At 41.4% G+C, this 27,345-nt stretch overlaps 1 protein-coding gene across 5 annotated transcripts in view; it reads left to right on the top strand.

Annotated features, from left to right (window-relative positions):
• Nucleotides 1-25,458, top strand: part of PLEKHM3 (pleckstrin homology domain containing M3) — a 182,254-nt gene extending 156,796 nt beyond the window's left edge. For 3 of the 5 annotated variants that reach the window (XM_061204312.1, XM_061204302.1, XM_061204321.1), the window contains one exon: nucleotides 24,161-25,458. In XM_061204312.1, coding sequence (XP_061060295.1) covers nucleotides 24,161-24,338 — 178 coding nt within the window. In that variant the 3' untranslated portion in view covers nucleotides 24,339-25,458. Of the gene's footprint in view, nucleotides 1-4,079; nucleotides 4,327-7,007; nucleotides 7,050-24,160 lie in introns of those variants that run through there. The other 2 variants (XM_061204347.1, XM_061204339.1) reach the window with 2 other exon arrangements.
• Nucleotides 25,459-27,345: the final 1,887 nt, after the last annotated feature.

The following is a 27,345-nucleotide window of genomic DNA, read 5'->3' as shown; positions in this document are numbered from 1 at the left end:
TTGTGAAAATGACTATACTACCCAAAGCAATCTACAGGTTCAGTGCAATCCCTATCAAATTACCAATGGCATTCTTTACAGAACTAGAACAAAAAATCTTAAAATTTGTTTGGAGACACAAAAGACCCCGAATAGCCAAAGCAATCTTGAGGGGAAAAAACGGAGCAGGAGGAATCAGACTCCCTGACTTCAGACTATACTACAAAGCTACAGTAATCAAGACAATATGGTGCTGGCACAAAAACAGAAATATAGATCAATGGAACAGGATAGAAAGCCCAGAGATAAACCCACACACCTATGGTCAACTAGTCTATGACAGAGGAGGAGGCAAGGATGTACAATGGAGAAAAGACAGTCTCTTCAATAAGTGGTTCTGGGAAAACTGGACAGCTACATGTAAAAGAATAAAATTAGAACACTCCCTAACACCAGACACAAAAATAAACTCAAAGTGGATTAAAGACCTAAATGTAAGACCAGACACTATAAAACTCTTAGTGGAAAACATAGGAAGAACACTCTTTGACATAAATGACAGCAAGATCTTTTTTGACCCACCTCCTAGAGTAATGGAAATAAAAACCAAAATAAACAAATGGGGCCTAACGAAACTCAAAAGCTTTTGCACAGCAAAGGAAACCATAAAGAAGACAAAAAGACAACCCTCAGAATGGGAGAAAATATTTGCAAACGAATCAACAGACAAAGGATTAATCTCCAAAATATATAAATAGTTCATACAGCTCAGTATTAAAAAACCAAACAACCCAATCCAAAAATAGGCAGAAGACCTAAATTGACATTTTTCCAAACAAGTCATACAGGTGGCCAAGAGGCACATAAAAAGCTGCTCAACCTCACTAATTATTAGAGAAATGCAAATCAAAACTATAGTGAGGTATCACTTCACACCAGTCAGAATGGGCATCATCAGAAAATCTACAAATGACAAATGCTGGAGAGGCTGTGAAGAAAAGGGAACCCTCTTGCACTGTTAGTGAGAATGTAAATTGATACAGCCACTATGGAGAACAGTATGGAGGTTCCTTAAAAAACTAAAAATGGAATTACCATATGACCCAGCAATCCCACTACTGGGCATATACCCAGAGAAAAACATAATTCAAAAAGACACATGCACCGCAATGTTCATTGCAGCACTATTTACAATAGCCAGGTCATGGAAGCAACCTAAATCCCCATCGACAGATGAATGGATAAAGAAGATGTGGTAGGGCTTCCCTGCTGGCACAGTGGTTAAGAATCCGCCTGCCAATGCGGGGGACACGGGTTCGAGCCCTGGTCCGGGAGGATCCCACATGCTGCGGAGCAGCTGAGCCCGGGCACTGCAGCTGCTGAGCCTGCGCTCTAGAGCCCGCGAGCCACAACTACTGAGCCCGAGTGCCGCAACTACTGAGGCCCATGTGCCTAGAGCCCATGCTGGGCAACAAGGGAGGCCACCGCAATGAGAAGCCCGCGCACCACAACGAAGCTCGCCGCAACCAGAGAAAAGCCCGCGTGCAGCAACGAAGACCCAACACAGCCAAAAATAAAACAAATAAAATAAAAATAAATAAATTTATAAAAAGAAAAGAAATTATTAAAAAAAAAAAGAAGATGTGTTACATATATACAATGGAATATTACTCAGCCATAAAAAGGAACGAAATTGGGTCATTTGTAGAGACATGGATGGACCTAGAGACTGGCATACAGAGTGAAGTAAGTCAGAAAGTGAAAAACAAATATCGTATATTAACACATATATGTGGAATCTAGAAAAATGGTACAGATGAACCAGTTTGCAAGGGAGAAATAGACACAGATACAGAGAACAAACGTATGGACACTAAGGGGGGAAAGCGGGGGGCCAGGGTGGGGAGTGGGTGTTGGGATGAATTGGGAGATTGGGATTGACATATATACACTAATATGTATAAAGTAGATAACTAATAAGAACCTGCTGTGTTAAAAATAAAATAAAATTCCAAAAAAAAAAACCAATATACCTTCAAGTAACAGATGAGTTTATAACTTTACATTCACATAAAAACCTGCACATGGGTATTTATAGCAGCTTTATTCCTAATCACCCAAAACTGGAAACAACCAAGTTGTCCTTTAATAGGCGGATGGATAAATGAACTGTGGTATAGGCATACAGTGCAGTGTTATTCAGGGATAAAAGAAATGAGCTATTATGCCACAAAAGGACATGGAGGAAACTTAAATGCCTATTATTGAGTGAAAGAAGCCAATCTGAAAAGGCTACGTACTGTATGATTCCAACTCTGTGATGTTCTGAGAAAGGCAAAACTATACAGATGGTAAGAAAATCAGTGATTACCAGGGGTTTGAGAGGGGGTAGGGAGGGACGAATAGGTGAAGCACAGGAAATTTTTAGAGCAGTGAGATTATTCTATATGATTCTGTAATAGTGCACACATGACATCATACATTTGTCAAAAGTCATAGAGCTGTACAACACAGAATGAACCTTTATTTAAACAGCAGACTTCAGTTAATAATATATCAATATTGGTTCATTAATTGTAACTGACATACCACACTAATGCAAGATGTTGATAATACGGAAAACTCAGGGAGAGGCGGTACTAATACAGGAACTCTGTACTATCTACTCAATGTGTCTGTAAATCTAAAACTGTCCTAAAAAATAAAATCTATTAAAATAAAACAATTCATTTAGCTGAACATTTGACTCAAAGATCAAAGCTGAAAAGTTTTCATAAACTTTATTAGAACAATTTTAGATTTACAGAAAAATCACAAAGAGAGTACAGAGAGTTCCTTTATACCCCACACCCAGTTACGTTAGTATGGTACATTTGTTACAATTCATGAACCAATATTGATACATTATTATTAGCTAAAGTCCATAGTTTTTTTTCCAGTTTCCTTAGTTTTTACCTAGTGTCCTTTTCTGTTCCAGAATATCACCTTACATTTAATTGTCACATCACCCTAGGCTCCTTGGCGGTGACAGTTTCTCAGGCTTTGTTTTTATGACCTTGACAGTTTTGAGGGGTACTGGTCAGGTATTTTGTAGAATCCCTCTATTGGGATATACTTGATGTTTTTCTTATGATTACACTGGGTTCTGTGGGTCTGGGAGGAAGAACACAGCGGCAGTGTCATTTTCATCATATCATATCATGGGTACGTACTATGAACGTGACTGATCACTGTAGTCTTTGTGTCAAGTGTCTCCACTTTAAAGTTACTCTTCTTCCCACCACCCACTCCATCCCCTTTCCGTACTTTCCTTCTGGAAGGAAGTCAGTATGTTCAGCCCACACGTAAGCAGTGGGGAGTTATACCCCATCCCTTTGTGAGTGCAGTATGTACAAAATTATTTGGAATTCTTCTGCATAAGAGATTTGTTTCTTCCCCATTTATTTATTTCTTCAATTATTTATTCATGTCAGTATGGACTCATGCATATTTATTTTATACTTTGGGTTATAATTCAATACCACTTTATTTTGTTACTCAAACTGTTCTGGTTTTAGCCATTTAATAACTCTTTCAGTTGGCTCCTGTTTCCCTTTGGCATATCCCAATGATTATGGGGTTTTTGGTTTTGAGCATTTCCTTACTTTCTGGCACTGTCAGATGCTCCAGGCTCATCTTATATAATTCCTGCCCTAATCCTAGAAGCAGCCGTTTCTCCAAGGAGCCCTGGTTCCTCTTAATAGAGAATATTAGAGAGCAAGATCAGGGTGCTGGGATGCACACATTTTTAAAGCCCTCAGTCCCAGGACTTGTCCCTTGCAGGGACAGAGGTACTCCCCTCTCACTGCACATCAGAATCTCCTGTGAGACCTGGCTTCTTTAAATCCCCAGAATGTGTATCTTCAAAGACTCCCCATGTGATTCTAAGTCACATTCAGAAGGAAAAGATCCCTCCTCTAAGATATCTGTGGTCATGATCAGAGGTGCTGGATTCTCACAACCAAAATGACCACATTAGCACATCTATGGGCTCATAGGGCCTTTACCCAGTAGGAAAGAATACATAGCTAGTTAGAATGCTCTGTTTCTCCCTTGGTCAGATGCAGTTCTCCAAGCTTGCACAAATGTCTGAGTCCGAAGGAGCTCTGACCTGCCTTCCTGGAATTCCAGGTGGATAATACTTTCCAGGAGCCTGTTGCGCTTTCCCATGGTGTTCAGTTTCCAGTTAAACACTGGGAGTGGCTTGTACACATCAATGGAAAAGGACAAAAACAAACACTAATAAAAGATTTACTGAAGGAAAACTTTAATCAGAAATAGAGGTGCAGGGGGCTTCCCTGGTGGCGCAGTGGTTAGGAATCCGCCTGCCAATGCAGGGGACACGGGTTCGTGCCCCGGTCCGGGAAGATCCCACATGCCGCGGAGCGGCTAGGCCCGTGAGCCACAACTACTGAGCCTGCGCGTCTGGAGCCCGTGCTCCGCAACGGGAGAGGCCGCGACAGTGAGAGGCCCGCGCACCGCGATGAAGAGTGGCCCCCGCTCGCCGCAACTGGAGAGAGCCCTCGCACAGAAACGAAGACCCAACACAGCCGAAAAGAAAAAAAAAAAAAAAGAAAAAAAGAAATAGAGGTGCAGATTTAGAACATATCTATAAAGATGTACTGAATAAATAAATGTGGGTAAATAAAAGTAAATTTGAATTGTGGGATAAATTTTTAAATCTATGCATAATTGAAATCTTTATGGATGAAGTAATGATACATTGGATTTACTTTAGAATAATCTGATGGTGGGAGAAAGGCAATAAATATAGATGAAAGAGATAGATAATTGTTGAAGCTAGGTGCTCGGTACACAGGGGTTTATTATACTATCCTCTCTACTTCTGAATATGTTTGAAATTTTCCATAATAAAATACGTTTTAAAAATCTGTATGTAAAAATCCTAGAAATTTAGTATTTAGTTAATTTGTTACCACATCCTTGACCATCTTGCTAAATTCAGCACCTCTGCATCCTCAGAACTATATTTAATGTCCTTTCAGATCCAAATATCATGTGAATAGCATAATTACAATTCAGTAAAGAACATTCCACAAGCATTAGAACTATTCTTTCTTTCAATAAATGATTCATTGAACATATTATGTTTGTGCACTGGGCTGGGTTCTAGAGACACACAGTGAACCCGGCATGCTCCTTGCTCACAAATAGTTGAGAGTCTCTAGTAAGAGACAGACAAGCCAGTAGGCAGTTGTGTTAACGTGTGGGAGGAGCCACAGTAGAGGGGGTGGACCTGGGGCTCCAAGAAGGGGAATGACGTATATTGTGGGTAGGAAGACGTTCCACAATTTCTAAACATATGACAGAGCTCCATGTTGAGCTCTAAAGCACCAATTTATGTACTTCAATATTAGAATACACTCGGTTTTAACAACATGCTTATTTGATTATGACCACATATCAAACATTGGTCAACTCTTGAGACTTTCTTTTCCTTATTAAATGAATTGTTATGCAGGAGGAAACTTCATGAATGTATAATTTAGAAATATAGCCCTAGTATTAATTTTTAGAACACCATCTCTGGCAGACATAGAGAATGTTCTGGGATTGTAGGGGAACGGCACTAATATTTACTAGTACTGGTGCCAGCAGTTTACATATCTCATCATTTAATTCTTATGCCAATCCTCTGAGGGAGTATTATTACCTCTGTTTTAATAATGAGGAAACCTAGGTTCAGAGGAGGCAATTAATTTGGCCCAAAAGATAAAGCCAAAACTTGAACCCAAATATATCTGACTCCAAAACCTATGCTTTTTTCATTATACATCACTGGTTTTTTTTTTTTGTACCTGTAGTCTTCAAACTGTTTTTGCAGCATACCCCCTAAAAGAAATTTGAAAATTGTATGTACCTCTGCTATTAAAGAAGCCTCCCCCGGACTTCCCTGGGGGCGCATTAGATAAGAATCCGCCTGCCAATGCAGGGGACACGGGTTCGATCCCTGGTCCGGGAAGATCCCACATGCCGCGGAGCAACTAAGCCTGTGCGCCACAACTACTGAGCCTGCGCTCTAGAGCCCGCGAGCCACAACTACTGAAGCCCGCGTGCCTAGAGCCCGTGCTCCGCAACAAGAGAAGCCACCGCAGCGAGAAGCCCGCGCACCGCAACGAAGAGTAGCCCCCGCTCGCTGCAACTAGAGAAAGCCCCTGCGCAGCAACGAAGACCCAATGCAGCCCTAAATAAATAAAATTTTTAAAAATAAATAAATAAATAAAAGAAGGCTCCCCCAAAATTGTTATTTACAATTTTCCCTTTATTTGCCAACCTGGACGTTTTTATACTTGGAGCAGTGAGCCAGAGTTAAATTGGGAAGGGGAAAGCTCTGCTTTTCTTTCGTGAGGTGGCCGAGGGGCTGTTGTGAGGGGCAATGGGAAAGGGAACCACAGCAGGGCTCCCACCTCTGAGCAGCCCAGGCAGGCCAGGTCCGCGAGGGGTACCTGTGCAGCTAAGGACCCGCCTTAATCAGGTTTATGAAGGCAAACCCCAGATTAAATACCTACCTCTCTCCTTTAAATTGGAAAACACTGAAATCCAAATTGCAAGGTTTTAAATACAATAGGAAGATCCAGAATCACAAAACTGCTTTACTTAAGCCTAATCCAGCATTTACCCTTTAGAGGACTAAAAGGAAAGCTCAGCCCTAGGAGAGAGGAACATTCTGTTAAAACAACTGTCCAATTCCACATCCTGAGGAAATAGGAATGACAAAACATGCCCTCCTTGATTGAGAATCAGAAATAAGGGCTCTAAATTTTCAGAATTACAAATCAGAAGATTAGACTGATACTGCCCTAAGAATTAAGCAAAAACAATCACTATAAAAGGAAAAACGTCACATAAATCCACAGAATGACCCAGGACTTAGTTTTTGGGGTTTTTTTTTTTAATCCTAAAATTGCCTCCTATCCAGCTTTCTTTCCAACATCTCTACATATCACTGATCTTCTTTTGTTATTAAGGACATAATGCTGCTAAGGAGACCATCCTGCTTCACACATTTCTGTGACGATGCCAGTCCTGAATCTTGAAATGTTTCCAGATCACAAGTACATAAATACTTCATCTTAAAAACACTCAGGGCTTCCCTGGTGGCGCAGTGGTTGAGAATCTGCCTGCTAAAGCAGGGGACACGGGTTCGCGTCCTGGTCTGGGAAGATCCCACATGCCGCGGAGCAACTAAGCCCGTGAGCCACAACTACTGAGCCTGCGCGTCTGGAGCCTGTGCTCTGCAAAAAGAGAGGCCACAATAGTGAGAGGCCTGTGCACCACGATGAAGAGTGGCCCCCGCTTGCCGCAACTACAGAACGCCCTAGCACAGAAACGAAGACCCACCATAGCAATCAATGAATCAATAAATAAATCTTTAAAAAAAAAAAAAAAAACACTCAGCATGCGTTTAACATGGGACTTGCAAAACATACCAGCTATCATAAATCAGTTCCATCCTTTGTGTCTGATCCATTCAGCCTTGTTGATTTTTTCAGGTCATATACAAGCCATCCCCACAGGTTTTCCAGTATGGAAAACACTGCACTTCAAGACTTTATGACCCCGCTCCCATTCGGGGTTGTATTTAGATGTGGGAGTGCTATAAGAAGATTATATATTAATACTGAATTTGGTGCGTTTCATATAGTAGGCATTCCATAACTATTTGCTATTTGGTTCAACTCTCCCAAATATATTATGTGCGTTCATTAAGAACACTGAGAACGCTTTTTTAAAAAACTGGTTAAGAGAACTTAAAATACTTGCACTAAATGAAATAAATCAGACAGGGAAAACAGATATTATATGATTTCACCTATATGTGGCATCTACAAAAAACCAAACTCATAGATACAGAGAACAGATAAGCAGTGGCCAGAGGCAGGGGGTGTGGAAGGGGCAAAATGGGTGAGGGGGGTCAAAAAGGTACAGACTTCCAGTTGTAAGATGAATAATGTGCAGCGTGGTGACTAAAGATAACAATACTGTATCATCTATTTGAAAGTTGCTAAGAGACTATAGCTTAAAAGTTCTCATCACAAGAAAAAAAACTTTTGTGACTATGTGTGGTGATGGATGTTAACTAAACTTAGTGTGGTGATCATTTTGCAACATGTACGTATATCAAATCATCACGCTGTACGCCTAAAACTAATGCAATGTTATATGTTAATTATATCTCAATAAATCTGGAAAAAAAACACTTGTGAGGATAGAGGAGCATAGTGAAAGTCTGAAGTAACACTACAGATTTATATGTAAGGTTGAAGCAACTGACCTGTCGTTTCAAATATTTCTCTGGCATTGAGTGTTGGCCTATGGAGGTCAACGTGCACTTGTCCTAGGAAGGCATCCCTGAGCACATGTTCTTCCTGTGTTAGGGCATCTGCAGCTCAGTGGTTACTCTTCTAAAAGGGTTACATGTTTTTTTAAAGCTCTGGGGGTTTGGAGAAGCAGACTGAGCATTACTTGGTAGTTTTCCTTTTGTGTGCAATAGTCGACCACTTCCTCCTCTCCTTCAAGAAATCACAGTTGCACACAGGACCTTGAATTTATCAACATCAAACTCTTACCAGTTGAGTTAACATAGTCTGACACCACATCCAGTCTGCACACGTTCACAGAACATTTCCTATATCTGTCTATTGAGAACGAACACTGGCCTCATGGAAAAGTCCATAGCAAGTGAGTTTCTAAGAGGGCTTATCCTGTTTTTCACTTTTGAAATCTATTTTGTCAGGTTAGCTTACAGAAAAAAAGGTCTCCCAAAGAACTCAGTTCAAGCCCCATTGCTTTCATCCATCTTGGCCAAACTCCAGAAATGTCTAGCTTGTACTGAAGAGCATGGAGACTCCTCCCAATACCTTGACCTCTGGAATTGGCCTTTGTCATTTTGCATCTCATTGCTATTCATACCACCCTGCCCCTGAGGACCTGAACTTGTTGGGGCATGGACTTTGTTCTTTGTCTTGGCACCTCTGCCCTTCTTTAAGCTTCATGTACACATGAAGCGTCAAATAACTAATTGTAGTCAAACCTTAAAAAGGTTTGTTTAAAAAGAGAAAAAAACCCAGCCGTATTATGAAGTACAAAATTACTTCTTCACACAGAAGATGCTGAGATGCACAATTCTGAGTACAACTTGAGCAGTCCATTAAGAGCTGTGTTTTCCATTGCCCTAGTTTCCTTTGATTTGTTCATGGAAGGTAAACGTGGAGATGGCTTTGCCTAAGGTTGCCACTTATGTGCCTAGAAAATCATTAAACCCCAGATTTGCCACCATTTTTCTGGGCAGCCAGTTATACAATAGTTTGTCATTTTTTGAAAGAGAGTTTCATGTTTAGGCAGGGATTTTTTGGTGGGAGTTGGGGGAGTAGAAGAAAGCTCCAGAAGAGGAGGAGAGAGAAGCACTGCCCAGAAGCTGATCTTTCCTTGTGGCTTCCTATTTGCTCAGGCTTCATTTCTGTGAGCCCTTGCACAAACAGACTGAATACCTGGATTATGCCCTCATCTGGACTCGAATACACATACATTACATACCCTTTTTTCACTAATCATCCTGACACATTCCTCTGTTGGTAAATGGTTCCAAAACAAACACTGTCGGTGCACCTAATTAGCAGGTTTGTGGGCTGTGCTTGGCAGTCCTGTTACATCCTGTTCCACAATAGAGAACAACAGCCTTGGCTAGGTTAGGCTTTAGGGAGGGAGCAGCTTCCCTCAATGCATATACGCTTTTTTAATGGTATTTCCTTTCCGTGGCTTTTCTTGGGAAGCAGCCACTCAGCAAGTATTGTAATGAGGTGTGGGATCCTCCCAGCAGCTAGAGGGAATTTGGACTCCTCTTCATAGGTGTGTTTGTTGAGGAACCAGTAGTTTCCATCTGCTTAGTGTTCCCTCCCCCTCTCCCCCCTCCCCCCGGGTTGAAGAGGAGCATATCGAGGAACTTTCTCCATGGTTCTCTAACTCTGATGGTGAAGGACAAGACTCCTGCCTCTGTTCTAGAATCAAAGCTAACCAAGTCGGAAGGGCCTGTGGAGACCATTTAGACATTTTTAGCGTAGAAAAACTGAAACCCAGAGAGCGCACAGATTTCATGAGTGGCAGAAGCAGGGGGTGACTTGCAAGATGGAATTCTGCTCTCCTTAGGCTACCTGACTGCCTGCTCTTAAATGTATTTATTGAGTCAGTGAAGGTTCTCCTTGATAAAAACTCGAGCACAATGCTAGTTTTTTTGGCTTTTAAACTTTGGTCAAAGAGTAACTTGGTAAATAACATTTTACCTTGGCCTGGTGGCTCCTATATTCACATGTCAAAATGTTTCAGAACGTCTGCTAACACAGACAAGACTTTTGTGAAATCCTCAGGGCTGACCTGACCCTTTTTGCCATTAAGCCGCTTGATAAATTCTGTGCATTTATAAACACAGTCCTAGCTGGTGAGGCCCCCATTGGTTTTTGAAGCCATTTGGTCACTTGAATAGATGGCTGTTGTCTCCCCCAGACACATTTCTTACCAAGTTTCTACTTAGGTGTCTGGCTAATATTATGTTAATCATTTTATCTCTAAGCGTTTTAGACAACCTAATTTTTTGTGGCTTGGAGGGGGAGAAGTTATTTAACTCTTGTTTTAACTTTCCAATTATAAACTAAATTGATGTCCATTATAGAAAATGTTGGAAGCATATGAAAGTAAAAAATAAATAAATAAATAAAATTAAATAAAGTACATAAAAGTATAAAGAAGAAAATTCTCCATACATACATATGCATATATGTTTTTTAATAAAATTGAGATTGTATGAAATACATAATTTTATATCCAGTCTTTTTATCACATCATATTAGAACCAGGAAAATAGTCGTATTTAATCTATACACTTCCACTGATGGGTACTTTTACAGGGAAAAAAAAATTTAATTGGCTCTAAAATTATCGAGATCCATAAGTTAAGGCAGGCTAGCCCACAGAAAGATCACTGGACTGGGAATACGAAAGCCTAGATGTCATTCCTAACTCTGCCACTAAATTGCTGTGTGACCTTTAACAAGCTGCCCCACCATCTACACATCAGGCGTATGACACTGTTCTAAGCTCTTATTGACCAAAGAAGAGCTTGTAAGAGCTTTACTTCAGCTCCATTGCTTAGCATTTTGTATTAGTCTGTTTGATGGTTTGTCATAACGTTTTCAGTGAAGTTGACTGATTCTTTTGATACATTTCACCCAAAGGGATTAAGATATAAATTCAAATTGTGATTCAGTCCACCATTCTGAAATAATGTAAGATCCATGAGGAAATGGACTTTTTCTATTTTGCTCACTGCTCCATCCTCTACATCTAGAACAGCACATAGTGAATGCTCAATAAATAATTCATGAATGGATGGTTTACTTTATTTTAGTTTTTCAAATCTGTACTTACCAACATATTTTCTTTTATTTTAAATAGATTTTAAACTAATTTCGGGGAAATTGTCTGTTTAAATGTAGACATTACCAAGAGACCTGACTTTATCGAGTGATAGCTAACATTCTATTATATATTAGGGACAGATGTGTTTTATTGGCCCAATGGAGACTTTACTGTCAAAAATTTGAGCTTTGCTAACTTACCCGGATAACTTAATTTTCAAAACATCTTTTAGGTCATTTCTTAGTGTGTGCTTTTTCCTTCCCCGTGGGACTGTAAATAAGTAACCTGAATACACAATAGGGAAGAGAAGGAGTATTTACCTTTCCATACAAAAAATATTGACTTTTCAGACTGAGCAATATGTTCTGAAATGAACTGTTTTTGTGCTTTAGAATTACAAGAGGTACAACAGTATCTTGGTTTTGTCAGTATATGTTTATGATATTTTGAGACTTTTTTCATCCAACTAATTACAGGAGTACAGATAGTAACCTGTTTAAGTCGTCATTTTGTTTTTATTTCAGCATCTAATGGCATTATCGTATCTTTATTAAACCCCTTCTGTATTCTGAATATTAAACCGCTCAATGCTGCATCAGGAAATACCTGCCTGTGCCATCTATAGCTACCATTAATAATCATCTGTTTGGTTCCTGATTCTTTCAGAGTACTTAAAATAGAGATAAAGGCACAGTTCATAGCTGTTTACACTCTATACAAAAGTTGCTATTATATTTGGAATGAAGTATATCAGAGCGTAGAACGTGGGAAGCTTAGCAGTCGTTTGCCCATCACCCCCATGTTCTGCAACACACACCCCTTCCCCACCCCCTCCACCCCCCCCCATGGAAGCCAGTGTCCCCCACCACACCACACCCATAGCTAGCTGGAGATTCAGGCTGTCACACCCCAGTACGGTACCCTTTCTGCCTCACCCTGTTGTCAGAGCACTAGCCTAAAATTTGAGGGATGCACAGAGCATCCTAGGAGGGTAAAAGACGACTACATACCCTCAACTAGTTTCACTTACTTCTGGTGATGGTTGGCAGTGGCGATGGGTGTTCTCACCAAAATTAATGGAAAGAATTTTGTAACCTTTGGGTGAGAGAACAGGGCAAGAGAGCATTGAAAGAGGTAATTCATGTGAAAAACAGAAATTTGGGAATTGCCTTTTATAAAACCAATAACATAGTAGACTAGCTGGCAAATAATGAATCAGTGGCTGGTTTAAAGACTGCATTGGAAATGTTAGAAGCCACTAACTTGGACTGATATAACTTAAACTAAAAGATCTAAACTAAAAGTTTGGCCTTGAGAGTGGGGAGGTTGAAGTATCTTAAAGCTATTCTTTAAGAGGGGAGTTAACACTTTTTTTCTAGAAAGGGACGGTGAGGAGAAAGGAAATTTAAATTAAAAGACTTAGGTGGGAAAGCAGCTTACATTAATGATTGGAAAGAAAAATTTCAGAATTGAGGATGAAGAAACAAGCAAATTTTCCTTGGCAGTAGGGAAGACAAGGTGGGGGGCAGGGAAGGGGAGGAAGGATAGAATTAGGGTGGGAGAGTGAGACCTGAGGTAAACTGAGGGGGGAGCATGGTTTTCCTGCAGTATCAGAAATAGGCACCAATTCAGGGGTTTAGGGACAAGTGATGTGAATGTCAAAGCAGCAAGCGTGAAGGGTGCCTTTTCCCTTCCTCTGCTTTCAGCTTTCCTGAGAGGTACGTAAGGTCCACTGTTTAAAAGAGAGAGACCTAATCAGGGGAACCTTAATACTTAGAAAGTACCTGAGAGCAGTACTTAACCCTTCTCTGGGCCTAACCCCACAAAAGTTTCTCACCTCAGTTTTTCTCACTGAGGGCTCTAGACAGCTTGCCCAGGCCACCTCCCGGAGGCAATGAAAGAGAAAAGGCTTATTTATTAGTTAGCAAGCACATTGCTAATCAGACCGAAGCGAGAGGCACCCACTGGCTTCCCCCAGTGAGTGAGCACGTTGCTCCCTTTGAGAGTTTCCTTTGCTGATATACTACCACCTAGCCTTCTCCACCCTAGTCCTGTCTTATGAATATACACAGTGCAGTGTTGAAAGAAATAAAATTTTTAGTGACTTTCAGGTGTCTCACATGTCTGTTTATTGCTTGTGTACATAGCATAACTATTCGTAACTTTTTATTACTGTGATTATCAGTTCCATCCAGCTTTTACTAATATGCAGAGTGGAAGCAAAAGTTCCAAATAATGTTCTCACTGAATCAAAGGGGCTGCTAAAACAGGCATTGTTGTTCTTGCCTTTTTCCCTCATTCAGTGTTACTATATGTTGATAGTACCAGGTTTTAAGCATTATTGCATTATTTTTCCAATACATGCTTGGTTCAAGCACATTAGGATAATTTTAATTACTAAAAGTTTATACATTATGGAACAATTACACAGTGTTTCCTAATTTTATAAACATGTAAACAGTCTGTTAGTTTAACCCACCAAAAGTTAAACAATACCTTTGACACTATATAAAGATGAAACAAAAAAAAAACTGAGATGTTCAAAAAGTCAAATGTCTAATGCCAGGATTGGTCCTTGACCACCTGAGATGCTTATACAGGTGCATCTCTTTTTAAATAAACTTAAGAAATAAAACTATAATATAAATTTAATTAATTGGTTGATTATTTACATTTCAAATTCTTTCATTTAACATAAAGATGGGCAGCAGTAAACTTTGCTAATATATTCAACATAGAATGTTATAACTCTTTAGGGTTATAAACTCTAAAGTTGTTTACTTGAAGGGAGACTGTTTTTACCAGATATACAAATGTATTATAAAACAGTATAGTGTTGGCATAGGAAAATAGATCAATGGAATAGGATTTCAGAAAGTATGGAAATAAACCCAGGTAATATGGGAATTTACACACGATAAAGGTAGCACAGCAAATTAGTGAAACAAAACTGGATCATTCCATAAAAGGAACTGGGAATCAGATAGCCATTTGAAGAAAGAAAAATAATGCTGGATTTTACCATACATCTTACATCAAGATAAATTCCAACTGGATCAAATATTTTAATGTAAACAAAACAAAACAAAACCCATAAAGTACTAGAAGAAAAGATGGGTGAATATTTTTGTCATCTTAAAGTGGGGAAGGTCTCTCTAAGCTTGACACAAACCCAGAAGTCATGAAAGCAAAATGCTTTTAAATACATCTTTAAAATGTTAAATGCCTAAAATTTTATAGATAAAGGCAAATGTAAACAGGAAACTTGGAGAGAGATTTTCCACATGTGACAAAGTATTAATTTCCTAAATATAAAAAAATCTATAAAAGTCATTAGAAAATGGGCAAAGGTCACAAACCACTATACAGAAAAAACATGCAAATGGCCAATAAATACAAGAACAACTCCATATTGTAATTAAGGAAAGCAAAATAAAATGAGATTCTTACATATCAGCTATGGGAAAATATTAATAGATATGAAATGTAAAGCCCTATATAAAAACAGTAATTAATATCACTTCCTATTTCATTTTGCAAAGTCCATGTTTTTGTTCTAAGTGTTTAGAACAGCCCTGTCTAATATATTAGACAGCCCAGCTGTCTTTGGAAATGATTGGCCTAGAGCATTGGTTTTCAAAGTTTTCTTATTCATCAGAATTCTCTGGAGGGCTTGTTAAAACATAGATTGACAAGCCCCACCCTGTAGTTTATGATTCAGTAAGTCTGGCATGGAACCCAATAATTTGCATTTCTAACAAATTCTCTGGCGATGCTGGTTTGGCTAGTCCAGGGACCATACTTTTAGAACCATTGGCCTAGAACACATTGAGTATTAGAAAATGATGTAATCCTGTCTTGTAGAGAATGTATTGGTGAGAAGAGACAAATAGGGGAACAGTGTAAATTAATGCCAAAACACTTTGGGTCTTTTATTTGAATGCCTTTCTCCTTTTAAATTTACATCACTAACTTATTCCTAAGCAACTAATCATGCTGTTTATAAAATTAGATTTACCTTCTGAACTTTTCTGCATTTTTCTAACGTACCCGTGCTTGACAGTTTCTTTTGTGTTCCATTAAGTGTCTTAGTGCTTTGAGGAACTGAAATGTAATATGTTAAATACAAGTAAATCCCATTCAAGGGTCTTAGATACCATTGTTATAAATTATTATTTCTTTTAAAGAGGTTTACTTCAAAAACTTGACAGTTAAATTTTTCAGTTTTACATTAAAAAGGTAGGCTGGTGAATTAACAAAAGTCCATATATAAGCCAAGATAATTTTTTTTTAATCTGCATTAGCCTAATAAATTCTTATATTTACTGCCTTTGTCTTAGATGTAGCAAGACATTTCTAAACATCTCTTGGACTCTTAGGTGTCTTGAACTACTTTAGAGATTTTTACAGAAAGCCATTGCTCTTATTTATGGTTCTTTAATGGGTACAATTATATTCTAACTTTTTCCAGATATTATAGAAAATTTTTAAATCCTCAAGTAATCCCAAGAAGTGATGGACATTTGTCTGTTGAGAATGATATTAACTGCCAGGTGAACCATTTAAAAAAAAACTTAGAAGTGTCAGAAATTCCAGTTTTTCCCTATCCCCAAAAGACTATTTCATTCAGGTCAAATCTATTATGATTTTACATACATAGAGTATTACTGAGAAGTCCTGTCACCACCTGCAAATTAGCAAGAAGCATTTATTAAGCGTTTGCACTAAAGATAATGGTGAGGTATTGTCCCCAGCAGGATAGAAAAATTGACAAATGAATTAATTAACCCTTGTTTACATTCTATTTCAAAGCCAAGATTTTAAGTAAAGCACTTGTCAAACGTATTAGCTGAGCTTGGTTTACAAACTAAAAGTGCAAGACCTGTGAAAGCCAAATGCTTTGTGGGCTGCAATCAGGGGGAAAAAAAATCCTTCCTTAATTAACTGCAGGGATTAAAATGTAAATAAAAAGATCATTGCAGGGCATACCAATTGTTCTTCCCAGATTTGAGTCTTAGCAGGTATATGGGGATATACTGAATAACTTAAAGGACCATGTGGCTAGTAACTGGGGACAGAGGGCCAGGTTTAAGTCAGAAGACTGGAATCAAGTCCCAAGTTGATCACCATTTACTAGTTCTGGGACCAGATAAGCCACCAGTTATTTTAGTATTTCATTTCATTTTTATCTATTTACTGACTGACTGACTTATTTAAAGAAGGGAAAACAAATAGGAGAGCTATTATAAGGATAATTTATATAAAAATAGGGGCAAAGGGCCATATAGATATTGCCTAATTTAAATACCTAATTTGATTTTACTGTATGTGCATTTTACAAAGCAGAACTACTAGAATAGATTTACAAATTAACACATACATGCCTCAATCTGCCAGACATTTAGCCAAAGGAGCTGGATCTTTTCTAGTCTCATATAATTCCAGTCAAACGTTATGAATGCCTTTTCAATCCCCACCTCCCTACCCCCAGCCAAAAAAAGAAAAAAAAAAAAATTACAGTGAACAACCCTAAATGTGATAGACCCAAACACAGTTCATCCCTCGCTCTGCAAGGAGCCAGGAGAGTTCTGTAATCCGTTACCAGACCCTTTGCCTCTTCCTCCCTTTCCCAGCTGCTTCTCCTGGGGCAAACTAGAGGGGCATCTGGAGAGTGTGGATTTCCTGGCACAAGGCTTGACTGGAGGTGGTGCTCCAGGCAGCGGCCGTGAATCTTGGACCCTCCCCACCCATCAGCACCAACCATAATCAGTTTCTTACTGAAATTACGTGTTAACAGTTCTTTATTTTAGCTCTATTTCCCGCAAATGGATGAATCTGTTAGGTTCTATCATCTGTTTAAATCATATTTAATTCATTTTACCTTTGAACGTTTAGTAACATGTTCTGTGCATTCTTCTAAACAGCATACATATACGTATGTAAGCACATACATAGCACATATACACACACACACGCAGGCATATGCTATATATGATATTGGCTGATTTCCTATTTAAGCAAATTATAAATTGTTTGCTTACATTCACTTCCTGAAGAACAGAAGAAAACACCAACCCAAAACATTAAAATAACCAGGCCCCAATAACTACCTCCCTTAGCTAAGAGATTTAAATAATCATCATGGTTTCTTGGAAAAACCAATAATATCTGGTGACCCTATGAGGCGTCTTACATAGTAGCCATACACCAAACCGCACTCGCATGCCTGATAACATGCACTTATTTCTGCACCCCACCCTTTTCGCTGTGGGCTCTACTGAGTGGAAATCAGCCAAAGCTCTACCCTGCTCTGTGGGCCTGTCTTTCGCTTGTCAGAGATCCAACCAAACTAAGCCTGAATTTCAGTCCTAGTGAAATACCTGAGGTCATTGCCTGAGCCAAAAATAAAAATGCGGCAGGGGAAGAACCCAACATGAACAGAGCAGAAGCATCTCAGTGACCTCAACCTGGGGCAGAGGCCTCTAGCAGCTTCCTGCGACCTCCCTGTGTGCAGCTAGAATCTGGAAGGGCACAGACAAAGCCATCGCCAGCCTGTCTCTTATTGGCCTCATGTCATTAGCATTCCAGAACAGGAAACTCTCTGCAGCCAGGAATTCTTGCTTCTTTGCCATAGTATTTGAGAAGCAAACCTTTTTTCCTGCACATATTTAGTTCTGTTAGTTTGTCACAGGTTAGTTTTCTTGAGTTTGATAGCTATAATAAGAACACCCTGTCTGTCTGATTTCTTGGCAATTGACTATTCGATTTCTAGGTTCTGGACCTCTCTTTCATTTGCCCTAGGTCAGTAAGCTAAGTTTTAGGTCAAAGACTGTTTATAAAATGTATAGAGTCTTGTTCGATGATGCCTTTATTAAGACATAGAATGAGATTTGTGTTGCCCCCAAATGGTGGAGATATTCCCCTGCCCCTGTCCCAAGGAAAGGGACCAGTTTGCCAGGGCATACACAGATCATTAATGGCATTGCCCCCTAGAGCTTCTGTAGAAGCAGACCTTGAGTTACTCCTTTCTCCTCACACATCCTCTGGTATATCCAGTGCTGATATGCACCTGGCCCACTCCAGTGTGGCTGTCCCAATGTTTAAAACACAAAAGTACTTCCATATAGGGTGGTAAATGACTACTGCCTCTAGCCAGTCCCCACCAATAAAAATAAAAATAGAAAAATAAAAACCCCACAACATTTAACAATTCTGGGGTTTTTTCTTGGGGAAAAGGGATACTGATGAAGATTGGGAGGAGGTTTAAAAAGGAGTCCTTAATGTTTAGTTGAAATTTTATTTGAAGGGACAGAGTCAGCTCCTTTTGGCCAAATTCCTGATAATCAGAGCTGTATGCACTGGTACATATAAGCTATTTCATAGCTTGATTAATCAATGCAAATAAATAAAATTTAAAGTGATGCTCTTCACTTTAAGGCTCATCTCATTCATTCCCAGCTTGTCAGTTTGAGATTTTCTGAGGAGGGGCCAGCAAAGCTACATTCCCTCTCATTCATCCACAGACCTTGGGGCAAGAAAGTTTTAGAAAGAGAAGGATAAAAGCCAGAGTAGCCTTTTTTCCCCTGCACAGAATCTGCAGGTTGGAAGGAACCTTAGATACCATCTAATCCAACTTTCTCTTTGACTTCTGTGGAGAGTGAGGTTCAGAGATGAAGTAACTTCCCCCAAGATCCCAGTGATGCTAGGGCCACTGGGCCAAGAACTAAGGGTTCCTCTCTCTAGTTGAGCTCTCCCCTCTGCAGTAAGTGGCCTCGCTGATACTTTACTGGTCTCTTTTCCATTGTAGAAGTTGCTAAAACCTAACTGCTTCACAATTAGGTAAAAGCAAATTATTTTATGGGGCAAATACAAAAGTATTTGGTTTTGGTTCTCTAGCTGGCTTAGATAGGGTATGAAGAAGCAAAGAACACCACAGAGAAACACCTCAGAAGTTCTTGGCCAAAGAGCGAATAAATGTGATGGACGGTCAACCACCAAGATGGCCTTTGGGGAGGATGGAAAAATCAGAGTGAGTTGATAAAAAGTTGCAGGTTACTAGTCAATGCACAGAATTGTGTCATGGGTATTGACTTCTTAAATGATGTCCTAAATTAATTTTAGCAACCACAGGATGGTTAATGCTAGTGAGTTTCAGCTATTTTAATCAAATGATGTATTAAAATATGTATTTGTGAAAATGATATGAATAAATACACTACGCTGGACCTTATTGGTTGGTATTAGCATAAGCCAGCAGGTGATACTTGCAAATTCCACCTGGGGAGGGCACTGTTTAAGTACTCCCTAGGTACCCCCTCTGTGATGCCTCATCCAGATACGCTAGGTCAGTGGTTCTCAACTGGGAAGATCTCCCACCCACCCACCCACCCAGGGGACATTTGGACGTTTGGTAGTGTCTGGAAGCATTGACAAGGGAGGAGCAGGGTTTGCCACTAGCATCCAGTGCGTAGAGGCCAGGGAGGCTGCTAAACATCCAGCAGTGCTCAGGACTGCCCCCCACAGCAAAGGACTCTCTGTCCCAAACCATCAATAGTGCCAAGGTTGAGACTCCTGGATTAAGTAATGAATGTTTTCAAGAAAAAAAATGGAAAAACCCATTGGATGGCCCTGGTCAATAGCAAGTATGTGTCCCTACAGTCGCATCCTCTGTGACATGACACTGCGAAGGGAGGCCATATGGTCTTTGTTCTCCGTGGGGCACAGCAACAACCAAAAAGCAGTGAAACTGCTGACTGCTTGACCGGATGACTCAGAAATGGAGGTGCTGGCTTTCGTTTGATTTATCACTGAGGAATGCCAAAGGGACATTGCTCTTTCACTATCTGTGGCAATATTCTGCACAGATGATTACATTGGTAGATTTGCCTTGTATAAAAGATGTATTCCTAGGGCTTCCCCAGTGGCACAGAGGTTAAGAATCCGCCTGCCATTGCATGGGACACGGGTTTGAGCCCTGGTCCGGGAAGATCCCACATGCCGCGGAGCAACTAAGCCTGCACGCCACAACTACTGAGCCTGCGCTCTAGAGCCCACAAGCCACAACTACTGAAGCCCGCGTGCCACAACTACTGAAGCCCGCACACCTAGAGCCCGTGCTCTGCAACAAGAGAAGCCACCACAATGAGAAGTCCGTGTACCGCAATGAAGAGTAGCCCCGGCTCGCCGCAAGTAGAGAAAGCCCATGTGCAGCAACGAAGACCCAATGCAGCCATTAATTAATTAATTAATTAATTAATTAATTAATTAATTAAAAAGATGTATTCCTAAAAGTTATGTTTGTTAAATTTTAAATACAGTCAGGAAATTCAGTAAACACTAAGGAGCCAGTGAATCCTTTCAAAGTGAAAGGTTCTTTTTAATAAAGTCCTATTCTCAAAGAGGAGCATACCTATTTACAAAATTAATGTAAATATTTTTCCTGCACATTATATTTATATCACAGAGCTACATAACTCTTATGCGAGAAACAGTTTCTCTTCCTCCTTCCTTTTCCTGCCCTTGTTCTTTTCCTTTAAAGAGAAAATCGGGAGCGGGGCGGGGGGGGGGGGGGGGGAATTAACAATACAGTCTCTGAATTTGGGAAAGTCATTGATCAGTCTGTCCATTATACAGATCAAAAGATGCCTGCTGGGTTACAAATTGTTAGAAAAAATAGGACTTGGCTCTGTTTTGAAATCATTAATTTTTTATCTCAGACTTTTTTTTTCAGTTACTGACCTTTGGTTAGAAAGAGCAGGTGTACTTGGTCCCTCCATCACCCCATGGGTGTTTGTTGCACCAGAAATATCTGATAAGACTCAACCTCTTCACTCACAGCGGGGTGGGAGGGGGAATCAGCAGAGATAAGGGAGTGGTACTAAAGGAACCCAGCGGTTCTCTCCTTATCAATTATTGCCCTAGGGCAACATCCCTAGGTGTATAAGTCACTGACTAAGTCAGCAGGACAAAGGGGGCAGAAAGGAGGAAATTTATTTGATAAAGTTACCATTCATATCACTTCAGTGGTAGGAGGTTACAGAGGTGTGACCCACTGGGGACAAAGCCACTGACACTGGGGAAGAGCCAGCCAGACAAGAGAGGCACTAGGACACCTGAGTCTGACCTTCATGCCTCGGCCCTACTCTCCCTGGGAAGGAGGGAGGGGCTGAGGGCAGAGAGATCATAGAGATGACCCCAGCATGTCGACTGCCCAGCCAGCGCAGCTCCAGTCAGGAAGGCACGTACCAGTGTCACCATGAGAGGTGGTGTCACCCTCGCCTGCTCCTCAGAGCACTTGCCATTTGAACGGCCCTTCCACATACATCCACCCGTGTTCGTCTCAGAACCCCATTGAGTGAGTAGGAAGGAGGTCATTGTGGGTAGCATTTTCCAAATGAGGAAACCAGAGCACCAAGAACGTCAATTCCACGCCCAAGATCACTCAAAGAAAGATTTGAGATTTGAACACCAGGGTTCTAACTTGAACCCCTGCGTTTCCCTCATGGTAACCTGCTCTCACTCAGATGACCAGGGCCCAGTACAAGCCTTGGCTGGGCTGCCAGGAGTCCTGGGTTCTAGTCACAACTCTGTCTTTTACTCACCGTGTCGTCATGAGACAACCACTAGCCCTATTAGAACTTCAGTTTTCTTCTCTCTGAAATGAGGGGGTTGATCAAGGTGTCCTCAGGTCACCACGGTGACATAAGTGAAATCAGGCTAAAATGAAGACTTGCAGAAAGGCAGCAGGTAACTGCTTACACTGGAAGGCGCCGTCTTAGCTGTACTATTAAGCACTTACCAGGTGCCAGGAACTGTGTAAACGCTTTATGCATTATCTCATTTGAGCCCCGTAACACCAGATGAGGCGGGCACATGTTAATGGAAATCCAACTTAGCAGATAAGGAAACTGAAGCTCAGGGAAGTGAAGTAACTTGCTCAAGTAACTGTCTTAGCTCAGGCTGTCATACAGAATACCACAGACTGGGTGGCTTAAACAACAGATATTTACTTCTCACAGTTCTGGAGGCTGGAAGTCCCAGATCAAGGTTCAGCAGGGCTTGGTTTCTGGTGAGAGCTCTCTTCCTGGCTTGCACGTGGCCGCCTTTCTGCCTCAGTCCTTACACAGCCTTTCCTCTGAGTACACGCAGGGGAAGAGAAAGAGAGAGCTCTCTGTTGTCTCTTCTTGTAAGGACACGAATCCTATCAGATCAGGGCTTACCCTTATGGTTTCATTTAATCTAAATTACTTCCTGAGGACCCCATCTCCAAATACAGAGACATTGAAGGTTAGGGCTTCAACATAGGAATTTGGGGGGCACACGATTCAGTCTATAGCAGTCCTACAGGCAGAAAATGATTTGAAGGTGGGATTGACATCAGGCCATCTCTGCCTGCTCTGCTAACCGCTATTATGCTATATTTGGCCCAGAGATCTGAGCTGGGGGTAGAGACTGCTGGGTGCAGTGAAGCTTCTGTCTTTTGATCTCTCAGCTGGTAGATACAGCCCCTCTCCCTCTAAGTCACTACCTTCTCTCCTCCATACGAGGGTGGATGGGAAGATCCTCCTTTGTTCAAACTTTTGAGTCCTGAGTGGTAAGTAAGTAGCAGGCCAGGGAATGGTGCCCCAAAGACCATCCTACACCCAGGCGAGAGGCATAAGGCTGAGCCCCGAGGACTGGTTCCTTCACAGCTATCTTTGAAACTGGTCCAGTGCTGGACCCTCCATCGAGATTGCTGGTTGAACAAAATCATGCGGGCCCAATACCCTGGGCTCCCGGGATGAGGTCGTAGTCGGTTGTCACTCATGTGTGGAAGGATGAGAACTTAATCCACATTGGCAAGCCACCCACTGGAGCAGCTATAGTTGTGCTTGTCAGTTACTCATTATTAAAGACTTTGCAGTAAAAACAGCCATTTAGACTCCTGTACAGGCTTCCACCAAGCCAAACAACAAACTAGTCATCCACCTGGAATGTCTCCTCTCTATAAATTACAATATCTGTGTGTTGTTTTTTTCTTAAAAAAAAATCCTCTTCCCCACTCTCTCATGCTTTACTGTTCCCACTTGTGTTATGCAAGTAGATTTCAAAAGGTTGTGGGGCTTTCTAATTTAAAAAAAAACTCAGAAGAGAAACAAACCACAGGATATCATTCAGAAAATGAAAATGTGTCATTTTACCTTTCCAAAGTGTCAAAGGCAGGGAGTCACAGGGAACCACGTGGCTCTTGTTAGCGGAAGTGGAGAGTCACATTTTCACAGCTGTAACGCAGGGGCTGTCACCGGTGTTGGGCGTGTTTTCAGTTGGCAGGGCACTTCACTCATTTTCTGTCACTTCACCCTAGAGTCACTACCCCCACTTCTTTCTCAGTGGAGCTAACACACGGAGCTTCTAGAGCTCAGTCCATCGTCACCATGGTCACAAAACTGCTAGCTGACTGCTGACTCCCCTCCACCCAGAAGCCAGAAGCCTCCCCCCAGCTAGTTCTAATCAGAAAAAAAAAAAAAAAGGTATGTTTTTCAAGTGAAATTCAACCTTGAGCATTTTGGAAAAGGGAGGAGCCCATTTCTATGAGTCATGTCTCTTCCCAGGGGCAGGGCTGGCCAGAATAAAAGGTTGTGGCCCGAGCTGCACAGAGGCCACTGGACTTCCCGCATCCTGCCCTGCTCATTTCAACCTTGCTCATCATCTCTGTGGTTGGCTTTTGCAGGTGTGAAAGCTGTGGAGCCGTTTTCCACTCTGAATGCAAAGAAAAGTCTGTCCCCTGCCCAAGGTGTGTCCGCCGAGAGCTGCAGATGAAGCAGAAGTCTTTCTGGCGGAGGCTGAACATGGACGAGAGCCTGGAGGAGGCTTGCAACATGTTTGAGCTGTCCTACCAGAACACCTGACTCAGCGGGAGCCCAAGGCCGGGCAGTGACCTCTCAAGCATCCATCAGCCCCAATGGCTTCCTAACTAGCCAGTTAGACCCCTCCGGGAGAAGAGTACGTCTCACCCTCAGCTAGATATAGATATATATTTATAAATGTACACACACACGTACCTATACGTCCTGTACGTATGTTCTGTATAAGTTGTTGTCCTAAAGGTCCATGGAGCTTTGTGGCTCAAAAAATTACCAGTAGCCGAATTATACTTAGCCATGAATTTCAGCTGCTTGCTCCCAAGCAAAACGTGTTTTACACACAAGGCTTTATAGTTCAGACTTTTTTTTCGGCTCTCAAGGGCCATTTATTACACAGGACACAGGAGAAAGCATTTCCTGCAGAGCAACAGTGCTTCGAGTTATTTTTGTGTTATTTATTTTTAGCCTTCACAGAGGATGAGGTAACTGAGGCAAGCACCCATCATCATATTTCATAAGAAAATCTTCAAAACACAGCGATGACTCCTGGATCCTTCCAGGACCCGGTGTCCCTGGCTCTCACCTCGGTATCTTCGCAGAGGCAGAGTTCACCTCAGCTGAGTTGAACGGCTTGGAAATCAGGAGTGCGAGCTCCCTCTGACAGAAAGCATGTGGCCCTAATTTATTAGGGGAGCCTAGTGCTGGTTCTGAAGTTAATCTCAGAAAGGGTTTTGCTTGAGAAAAGACCTCAGTAACCTACATGTTGTCGGTCTGTTTGCTGGTACGAATCCCGACGCCTGCCCGGTGATGTGACGCTCCACGGTATTTGCCAGGCTGGAAACATGGCTCTCTTAAGACCAGTCTTCCAGGAGTTTCATGGGTGACAGTTACGATTTTTTAATGGTGCTGGCCTGAGGAAATTGCCTAGGATTGTTGTTAAATACATCGGTTTATAGACCAGGAGGTCGGATGTAGAGTACGGACATTCCAAGAGATGGTCTGCAATTTCTTTTCACAGAATCCTGTGTAGGCAGTGACCACTTATTCATTATAAGTGCTTTATTTTTCATTGTTCTTCATTGCCCTCTCATTTTGACTTTTAATTTGTCAATGTAACCACTTCTGCTTTCATGTTTTTTAATTGTCTTGAAAAATCAGAGTAACTTGGAACTGTCAAATATCAACTTTAGACTATTAAGAGAATACCAAACTTACAAATACAATTAATGAATTAAATCTGATATGATTTAAATAAATATATATACACATATGCAATTGCCACCATAAACTGAAATGAAAAGTACTAGGATAATATAGGAATAAGAAATAGAATGACTCCCTTAGGCATTTGGCGGGGGAATGTTCTCCCTCTGCAGTGCCCTTTTAAGAGCCAGCGTAGCAGTCACTGTGACCCAAATGGCAGGTAGGATGGCACTGGAAATCGTGGCTTCCATTCCTTCCACATTAACTCTTTCCAGAACAGAAAAATAAGCTTATATGGAAACAATTCTCAATAGGCTGTATGAGAAGATCCTGTATATTCCCACTGAGCAGATGCCTTCAATGCCTTCATGGTTTAGTAGTTTCACTGCTAGTAGGATCTGGAGAATCAGTGGCTCACAAAGTCCATGGGACATTTAACCCCATTGCTCCTTTCCACCGCACCCGGCTCCCTCCGGATCCCAACTCATGATGCTTCCGTCCGTTTAGAGACGAGACATTTCAGACTCACTTTTGTGCAGACCGCTGGGTGTGAGCATTTCACCTCTCTACGCATGCCGGTTCCTTTGGCCTCAGGCCACACATTTCAATGTAGTAGCTCAGCACCACGCATGCATTTATTTTCTGATTATACAGGAGCTATAACCAAGGCATGAAAACTTGTTAAAAGGCCAGGGCGCTATTCATGAGACACCTTACGGTGCAATTTACTCTTAGAAAAACAAGTTGACTCCCCCCCAGCGCCCACCCCACTCCACTTTATAGAGACTGTCGCACACAAAAGAAAAAGGGTGGAAGATCTCAAGCACTTGGCAAACAGGCAAACAAATTTGATCATCTCCCCTTTCCTCCTCCCTTTCGTGAAATACAGTATTTATATTTTCCAGCCTCAGAGAAGATAGCAGAACATGATCTTTCACAAGAGAATTATAGACCTGCTTATTATAAAACAGATGTGCTCTGATGGCAAAGTGCCTTTTTCCCTCCGCCCCCAGCTCCCTGTCACTCTAGCTTACTTCTGCCTTTGCCGTAATTAATGTATCTGTGATTCCGACTGTCAGCGAGGCCATCCCCAGCACACTGCATTTGGGAGACCTGAAGTGCAAGGCCGTCTCCTCCCCTTCTAGCGTATTCGCTGTATGTACAGAATTTCCTGTCCCATCTCACAGGCACCCAGGGCCAGACCCGCCGAAAGTCAGGGTGACATTCTGGATATCTGTTCTCAAGGCCTCTGCTTTCACCAGGCCCATTTAGAGGCCCTGCTGAATATTGGCAGTCCCTGTGAACTCATAAGGAGAACTTTCCACCCACATCGTTTTCTGCTTATTTTGAAAAGGGGGGGAAAAAAATGAATGTGCTATCATCATCAGCTACCCAGAACTGGAACTGTACCCCAGCTGCTTCTGTTTTCTCTCCTCTTCGTGGAGCCCTGACAGCCCGGCCGGTGCCGGCCGCAGGCCCACATGACACGCTCAGCCACCACCCCCCAAATCTAATAGGACAGAGCAGAGCCGGCTTAGGAGTTGGGTCTGCCACGAAAATTCAAAATTGCTATTTTCAGCCCAGAATGCCTTAGCGCACATGAACGCCCTTACTGTTTTCAGCACTAACAAATTACTTGGGGCACTGTAGGCAATTGTTCCACTGCTTAGAAACTGTCGAAACAAAAGCAGATCTGTGGATTACCACCTCCTTAAGACCAGGCTAATACCTGCTTTCCCTCATGGTCCGTTTTTCATCTCATATTAAATATCTTGCACATAAAGCACATGAGAAAATGGCCAATTAATCTCGTAGAGCTGGCAGCCGACTCAGGGCAACCTCTTTTCTC

This window comes from Eubalaena glacialis, chromosome 1 (genome assembly GCF_028564815.1).
Source record: "Eubalaena glacialis isolate mEubGla1 chromosome 1, mEubGla1.1.hap2.+ XY, whole genome shotgun sequence".
In the NCBI taxonomy this organism is placed as follows: Eukaryota; Metazoa; Chordata; class Mammalia; order Artiodactyla; family Balaenidae; genus Eubalaena; species Eubalaena glacialis.
Note: the sequence above shows the minus strand (reverse complement) of the source record. Positions and strands in the feature narration are given on the sequence as shown.